Source organism: Brassica oleracea, chromosome C1, assembly GCF_000695525.1.
Source record: "Brassica oleracea var. oleracea cultivar TO1000 chromosome C1, BOL, whole genome shotgun sequence".
NCBI lineage: Eukaryota > Viridiplantae > Streptophyta > Magnoliopsida > Brassicales > Brassicaceae > Brassica > Brassica oleracea.
In genome coordinates this window covers 40,123,366-40,131,774 of record NC_027748.1, presented here as the reverse complement: position 1 = coordinate 40,131,774, position 8,409 = coordinate 40,123,366, and the positions used below count along the sequence as shown (strand labels likewise).

The window sequence follows — 8,409 nt, the reverse complement described above, 5'->3', positions numbered from 1 at the left end:
CAAAACGGAATATATTAACACTGTTAAGCAGTCGCTTCCCCCTCCGTGAGATTCGGTTAGATAATGGATTCTAAAACCCGGTTCAGACGCTAACGTTCACGGTTAACTAATTTTACACATTTAAATCCGGCGGATTTGATTTTACTAAAAAAAAAAACGGAATATATTTAACACCGTTAAGCAGTCGCTTCCCTCCGTGAGATTCGGTTAGATGATGGATTCTAAAATCCGGTTCATACGCTAACGTTCACTAGAAAGACTTAACCACGGTTAACTAATTTTACACATTTTAACTCCGGTTCGCTGGTTTATTCCAAGTCTATCGTTCGTGAGAGAGAGAGAGAGAGAGAGAGGGACAGATCTGTGAAGTTGAGATCTTTCTTTTCACTTTTCTTCGTTGTCTCTCCCTGTCTACACGCTTGTGCTGTGTTCTGTGTGCCCACTTTCTCTCCCTCTCTCTTCGCAGCATAACCTTTTTCATCTTTTAGCCGAGAAGAAGCTAAACTTCAAGTTTAATTTTAGCTTCAAAGTTTTCATCTTTCCAAAGATAAAACTCGCTTTCTATTTCTGGGCATTGATCTAAACCAACAAGCTAAATAAGATTAAACCCATAAAAAAAAAAGTTTATTTTATTTCCTCTGTTTTCGTGACGTCGCTGAGGAGTTTCAATGGTGGTGAAGATGATGAAGTGGCGGCCATGGCCGCCGCTGGTGACGAGGAAATACGAGGTGAAGCTATCCGTGAGGAGATTGGAAGGGTGGGATCTGGCGAGAGAGCCGGAGAAGGAGAGATTGACGGTGGAGATTCGGTGGAAAGGGCCCAAGGCGACGCTGGGGTCTCTGAGGAGGCCGTCTGTGAAAAGGGGCTTCACAAAGGAAGCTGCGGCGGAAAGCGACGTCGTTTCGTGGGAAGAGGAAGAGTTTCAGAGCGTGTGCTCCCTCACTTCTTACAAGGAGGACGACACTCTGTTTTATCCTTGGGAGATTGCTTTCTCTCTCTTCACCAATGTAAGTACTTCAAATAATAACAGAATCTCCAAAAACGGTTATTAGAGTTTTTGATTGGTCTTAGATTCAAAGTTGATATATTTTGATTTGGTACACGTCTTAGATATTATTACCTAGTGATGTTTACATTCAAATGGTTTATTAGTTTTTTTTTTGTTTTTTTGCTTAAATTCAAATGGTTTATTAGTTGCTATAGATTCTTCATTGTTGGTTCTGTATGTAAGAGAGACATGTCTGATTGAATTTGATTGGTCACAATGGTCTTAGATATTACCTAGTGATGTTACATTCAAATGGTTTATTAGTTTTTTTTTTTGTTTTTTTGCTTAAATTCAAATGGTTTATTAGTTGCTATAGATTCTTCATTGTTGGTTCTGTATGTAAGAGTTGAATTTGATTCCAGGGAATGAAGCAAGGGCAGAAGAACAAAGCTCCTCTCGCTGGAACTGCATCTCTGAATCTTTCTGAATACGCCCGTGTAACCGATCAAAGAGAGTTTGAAATAAACATCCCTCTCACGCTCTCTGCTTGTATAGCCTCCGAGCCGCATCCTTTACTCTGTGTACGCTCCCTTGTCTCTTACATTACATCTTTACTTCATCAGCTAGTTCTTGAAACCCTCTTTGTTCTTTAGGTATCACTGAGCCTGTTTGAGCTCAGAACCACACCAGAAACCTCAGACTCACAAACAGCTATTGTGCCTGTCCCATCTCCACCTCCACCTCACCAAACCGAGAAGGAAGACGTTTCCGCAATCAAAGCCGGTCTAAGAAAAGTCAAGATCTTCGTTTCCACAAGGAAAGCCAAGAAGGCTTGCCACCGCGAGGAAGAAGCAGAAGGCAGATTCTCGAGCTTCGAATCCTCCGAATCCCTCGACCTCTCCGAGGAAGCTTCCGACGAATGCAAAGAGGATCTGATGAGCGTGAGAAAGTCTTTCTCATACGGACCATTGTCTTACGCAAACGGTGTTGGAAGCTCGTCGAACCGCGGCGCTAAAGTGAGCGAAGAAGACGAAGACTGGGTTTATTACAGCCACAGGAAGTCTGACGTGGGAGGAGGAGGAGGAGGAGGAGGAGGTTGCTGCTCGGACGTTGAAGATGCGTCTGCTGGGTTGGTGTACGAGACATCATCATCATCGCTTCTTCAGCGTCGTAGCATATTGCCGTGGAGGAAGAGGAAGCTGAGCTTTAGGTCTCCGAAGGCCAAAGGAGAGCCTTTGTTGAAGAAAGATAATGGGGAAGAAGGTGGAGATGACATTGATTATGATCGGAGGCAACTTAGCTCAGATGAAGCTCTTGTGGTAAGATCTCATCAACTCCTATGCTATATAGTTCTTGTGAGTTTTTTAAAAAAATTGGTACCAGGCGATTTGTATAGTGTTAATGAATTATTGATTTATTTTTATATATTTTATATTGATATTAGATATTTAAATTTTTGGGTTTAGCTATAAAATTATTTTGATAAATTATAAAATTAGAGGTGATGATTGGAATGAGCTGTAGCTTTATATTTTTGTTTTAGAAATAAAACTGTAGATTTTTTTTTTTTTTTTTGCTGTGGTTGTAGATAATTTTGCTATAGAATGTTAACTGTAGGTTTAAAAAGATCCAATGACTTACATATACATTTTCTAAAGCAAAAAATAAGTAGTGTTCTAGATTCCACAGCTAAAAATAAATAAAAGGGAAGGAAAAATCTGTAATTTTAAAAAAAATTTACAAAGCATGATTGACAAAAGTTTGGGCTGTACAAATAATTTAGTCTGTAGAGAGATCTTACATCATTTCTAAAGCACTTACCAATCAACTCCAGACATACAAAAAAAGAGAAATTAGATAAATTTGTGAACTTAAACTAACGTCATTGCTTAATTTGATATATTTAGACCAATTTAGATCGATTGAAATCTATTTTAACTGGCTTAAAATAGTTTAAAACCGATATTAAGTGCATAAATTGGATTTTAAGAAAGTCGTTTTATATAAGATTAGCTACTAGGCGTTAATAGATTATTAATTTATTTTTATATATTTATATTTAGTTATATATATTAATTTGTAGGTTTTTAAAAAAAGAGACATTTTTTTTGTGAATTTATACAACATTATTGCTTGATTTGGCATATTTCGACTAGTTTTGATAAATTTAAATCTATTTTAACCGGTTTAGAATAGTTTAAAGGCTATGATTGATTTGCCACCTAGATAGATTTTTAGAACATTGGTTCTTGTTAGTGTTTGCGTCTCTCAACTTGTCGCATATGTTATATTTGCAGAGAAGCAAAACAGATGAAGATTCTTCAACAGTTAATCCTCAACACTCTTCTTTCTTGGAGTTTGGAGACGACAGTTTCGCTATTGGAAGTTGGGAAGAGAAAGAAGTGGTGAGCAGAGACGGACACATGAAGCTTCAGACAAGTGTCTTTCTTGCTTCCATCGACCAGAGAAGCGAGCGTGCAGCTGGCGAGAGTGCATGCACCGCTCTCGTAGCTGTTATCGCGGATTGGTTCCAGAAGAACGGTAGCCTCATGCCTATCAAGTCTCAGTTCGATAGTTTGATCAGAGAAGGCTCGTTAGAGTGGAGAAACCTCTGCGAGAACGAAACGTACATGCAGCAGTTCCCCGACAAGCATTTTGATCTCGACACTGTGTTACAAGCAAAGATCAGGTCGTTAACTGTTGTCCCAGGGAAGTCTTTTGTCGGGTTTTTCCATCCAGAAGGGATGATCAACGAAGGAAGCTTCGAGTTTCTGCAAGGTGCAATGTCCTTCGATAGTATATGGGATGAGATTATCAATCTTGACGATGATGAGCGTGTTTACATTGTGAGCTGGAATGATCACTTCTTTGTACTCAAAGTTGAAAACGAAGCTTACTACATCATTGACACGCTTGGAGAGAGGCTATACGAGGGTTGTGATCAAGCTTACATTTTGAAGTTCGATGATAAAACCGTCATCCACAAGAATCTTCAAGGAGAAGAATCAGAATCTGAACCTGAACCAGAGGTTGTGTGCAGTGGGAAGGAGTCATGTAAAGAGTATATTAAGAGTTTCTTGGCGGCGATACCGATAAGAGAGTTGCAAGAGGATATCAAGAAAGGACTAGCTTCGACTGCTCCTGTTCATCAACGCTTACAGGTCGAGTTTCATTACACTGAGATGAGTAGAGACAATGATGTCGTCCCTGTCTGAATAGTTTAGGCAGAGAGTATACTAACGTTTTTTGAGGTTCTTGTAAGTTTTGTAACTCTATCTCTTTAGCTTTATCTAACTTGTGAATGTAAGAGCTTTAACTAGGGCTGAGATTTTGAACCAAACCTAAATAGTTTGGTTTTCAGTTTAGTTTGGTAATCGATTATCTCGTCTTTCTTAAAAAAAAAACAAAAAAAATTTTAATCAAACCATGCCAAAAACTTGAACCGAGCTAATCAAATTTCAATATGAACTAGTTGAATTTAACCAAAATAACTAAATTTATCCGAAAATTCAATTACACCAAAATATAATCAAACTACATAAATAGCCGCAGCTGGATTTTTAAAAATCAAACTAACCGAATACCGAACTGAACTTTATTTCAGGTTAATTTGGTAAGATATATGTTGAAACGAAAAACTAAAAACCGAACTACCCGAACCCGCATGCCTAGTTTTAACTTTCTTTTATTCAGATATATGATCTTGTTCACTCATAGCAACAACAAACAGATCAAAATTCTACAACCTCACAAATCAATTTGATCAAGAAATTAAATGTTAGGTTTGACATATCACAACATCCCCTCACTGCTGCAACTGATCATATACATTGTAAATAAGCCAACCTTCAATAGCTGCAGCTTCGAGACGATCATCACCCCCAGCTTCATCCCACTTAGACTGAATCGAATCAAGTCTACTCGTATCACAAGAAAGTATCTTATGAGCCAACTCTCTAGCTCCAAGAAACTCCACAATAGGAGTTCCTCTAGCCACAGCAGCCAACTTCCCAATCTCCAAATAGCTTCTGATCACAATCCCGTGATTCTCTTTAAGCAGAACAAGATCTTCTTCGATCTGGACGCCGACGAACGTGACGAACTTGGAAGCAAAGAAGCGGTAGAGGTCCTTGAGGTTGTCGCTGAACTGGTTTGGTAGACGGAGGAAGAGACAGAGGTTCTTGGTGCTTAGCTTCACCGAGGAGAGACGCCGCTCGGACTTTGTGTTCACGGATTCGACGTCCCAGTAGACGTCGAAGACGATGGCTCTGTTCCCGTTCCAGACGCAGTCTTCTAGGATGCGGGAGAGGTAAGGAGAGAAGTCGGTTGAGGGTTCTATGTCGATGGCTTTGGTCTGGATCCAAGATTCGTCAACCATTGAGAATCCTGGTCCATCGAAGTTGGCCATGTGGTTCTGAAAAAAAGATATGATAGAAAGTACATATTAAGACAGCAATCCATTAGGTTCGAGAAACAGATCATAGTTCTGTTCTGATGTTTGAACTAATCGTTTTATGTGGATAAGAAAGAAAAGGTAAGACCTTTACAAAAGTATCAATCAGAGAGAGAACAAACACAGAAGATTGTGTTAAACACACAAAAGAGAGAGAAGAGGAAGATGAAGACCAAACCTTTGAGAGATTCGCTGCGAGAAGGAGAGAAACTGCTTTTGTGTTTCTGTCGGGAGGGAGAGAGAAGAAGAAAAAGCATTTAGGACATTATTACTGCGCCACTAAAAATAAAGGCCTGTTCAGCAGATTACACGTGTCAAGAGTAGCTCGCACGCGCGGATGTTAGTAATGGTGTTAGGAACAATTTTTTCTATATGCTACAAAATATCCACTCCAGAGTCTAGCAATTTGGTGAACATTGAATTTGATTGAATGATGTCAGCACCTTATGTAACTTTGATTTTTTTTTTTCTAAGGGATGTTATAAATGGTCCACCGTGAGAACAAGATTGAGATTTTTCAAATGTTTTCTTTTTGATAAACAATTTTGAAAAAGAGAGAATGTTTTTCTTTTATACAAAGTAAAAATGGTGTGATTCCAGCAAGCAAGATTGTAGCTCTAAATGTAGGCGGCTAAGGATGAACCAAGTCCAATCTCAAATGAGAATTTGATGCATGTTAACTCCTTCTTGTGCCCATCAACCATCTTCATTTTAAGTGAGTACGAACCCTATTAAAATAAAGGAGTAGATTGATATGAGAAATAGAATAAACTGGTGATCATAATTAAGCAATCTTGACAAATACAGGGCCATATTTGTTCTGTTTGCTATAAGAATGATATATAATTCCAATGAGCCCAATGAATCAGCAGGTCTTAATATCCACAAACAGTTATCAAGAGATCGAAGCAATAAAAAGATCAAGAAACTTACATGAGGAGTATAACCGGGTAGAACTTGCGAGTGCGCTACCAAGAAATCTCCAACTGCCACTGGACATTTTGTTTCATCACAAAGATCATGTGTCTCAGAATGAATATGCCATCCAAAGTATGATACTTCGATCACCAGCTTCCCGCTTGAGATCACATTGTCTTCATATATACGAAGCAAACCCAAATTAGAAACAAACAACTATCAAAACAACGAAACTCCGTTTAAATTCTTGAAAGCACAAGAACAAGGACAATGAAAGAAAATCATTATGGGAAAATAACAAGTTCAAGTTGTAACATTAAAAATTTATATATATATATATATATATTCAAACCATAAAAACAATTGAGAAAACAAATCTTCAACGAAATGTTCGAACTAGAAATCATTATTAAAGAGTGTACCTGTGTTAGCAGAAATGCTGAAAGTGGCTGGCTCGCCTCTAACTATAGGATAAGGCAATATATTAACTCCTTGGACCTTTACTTCATACTCTTTGTTATCATCTGCAATCAAACACATAAAAAATCAGATCAAGATTCAAAATCATCTTTCAACGTAGTAAGGCTCAAATCAAAACTCATTGAGTTTTTACAAAGAAGTGAATCTTCGGCAACTTACTATCTCAATCCTATCGAATTACAATAACAAACTCGATCAAAAACTATAAGCAAACATTTAGCAATCACGAATCAATGAAGAACACAGTTAAGCTTTTGGGAGACCAAATATACCGCAGTACTCGACATCGGTGGCTCTAACAATCGTTGAGACAAAGAGAAAGCAAGAGATAGCTAGAGGAATCCTCGACATGATTGATAGATTCTCCAAGTTAAAAAAAAAAGAAGAAAAGCAGAGTTCTAGAGTTTCAGATGATGATTGAAGGACGAGGAGAGTAACGAGCAAAAGAGACAGAACAGAAATGCGGAATCATTTCACGAGCAATGTCGGATAGATCTTTAACCGTTCATTTTGGGTTGATTCCTTGATTCCTGCAAGCAAACGGCTTAGATTTTCTAGTTAATATATATGATTTAGCAGTGAATAAACCTTTACGTAGGATTTTTTGTTCTTTTTCTTTTTTACATTTTCAACTGTGGTTGGTTACCACTTGACTCCAAAAATAGTTGGAATTTGCCAGCTCAGACATTTTTAATATTACAGCCCACAACTAATAATTAATATTTTGGAAATAAATATAATAATTCCTTATCTTCTTTTATTCTAACATTCTAACACAAAAGATATTTTTTCTTAAATATAAATTAAGCCAATTTCAAAAAACATTTCTCATAAGCTTCTTTATCCACCAGTTGTTCCCGCCGGACGCGTCATCTGAACTCCGCAGCCGCTGCCTCCCGTGCCGTCTCGAGTTAAAGTAAATAACCACTAGAGTTTATCCCGCACATAGTGCGGGTATATTTTCATTTTATAAATATTTAATTTTAATATTATTATATAAATTTAAATATACAATTTATATTTTAGTGTTTAGTATTTTATAACTTTTTAATTTTATTGTTTAAGTTTCTTATTACTTTATTAATATAGGGGTTTGTTTTATACATTTTACCTTTTTTATTACGTTTTCGAGTTTTCATAATTTGAAATCATCAAATAAAAAATATTCTTCAACATATGATTTTTGAAAATATATAGCTGTAGAAATAAATTTTTAACATATGTTAATAACTTCATTTGTATAAAACAAATCTGACATGATTAACAAATTTGAACCCGTTTTAGTGGTAGATGATAATTTATTTAAATGAAAGCATTATATTATTTAATTACGAAATTAATTAAACAAATATTAAATAAAAATTATTTAAAAATTTAGTAGGATTTTGTTAGATTTTTCTCAACAGATTTTGTTATAACTGAAAATAAAATTCAAATCTATAGTTAAAATTAATTTATTATTAATATTCCTATTAATTATTATATCATATTATGTGATTAATGAAATGGTCCTAGTAGACTTCTAAATAGTAGATAAAAATGGTACTTCTCTTTTAATAGAGAAGATATA

General features: G+C 36.5%; 3 protein-coding genes across 3 annotated transcripts; 1 reads left to right on the top strand and 2 right to left on the bottom strand.

Moving 5' to 3' along the window:
• The first annotated feature begins 345 nt into the window (after positions 1 to 345).
• Positions 346 to 4,353, top strand: LOC106321334. The gene is made up of 4 exons (XM_013759646.1): positions 346 to 1,007; positions 1,411 to 1,569; positions 1,642 to 2,307; positions 3,286 to 4,353. Exons 1-4 carry the CDS (start codon positions 669 to 671, stop codon positions 4,201 to 4,203), a joined length of 2,082 nt encoding a protein of 693 aa, XP_013615100.1. The 5' UTR covers positions 346 to 668; the 3' UTR covers positions 4,204 to 4,353.
• Positions 4,354 to 4,657: 304 nt separating this feature from the next.
• LOC106342566 (uncharacterized protein At5g06450-like) lies at positions 4,658 to 5,714 on the bottom strand. Its single transcript, XM_013781542.1, has 2 exons — positions 5,620 to 5,714; positions 4,658 to 5,402 (listed from the first exon to the last, which is right to left on the bottom strand). Exon 2 carries the CDS (start codon positions 5,394 to 5,396, stop codon positions 4,794 to 4,796), a length of 603 nt encoding a protein of 200 aa, XP_013636996.1. The 5' UTR covers positions 5,397 to 5,402; positions 5,620 to 5,714; the 3' UTR covers positions 4,658 to 4,793.
• A 198-nt stretch (positions 5,715 to 5,912) lies between these two features.
• On the bottom strand, positions 5,913 to 7,354 carry LOC106296070 (putative phosphatidylglycerol/phosphatidylinositol transfer protein DDB_G0282179). Its single transcript, XM_013732122.1, has 4 exons — positions 7,112 to 7,354; positions 6,782 to 6,883; positions 6,375 to 6,535; positions 5,913 to 6,169 (listed from the first exon to the last, which is right to left on the bottom strand). Exons 1-4 carry the CDS (start codon positions 7,188 to 7,190, stop codon positions 6,059 to 6,061), a joined length of 453 nt encoding a protein of 150 aa, XP_013587576.1. The 5' UTR covers positions 7,191 to 7,354; the 3' UTR covers positions 5,913 to 6,058.
• Positions 7,355 to 8,409: the final 1,055 nt, after the last annotated feature.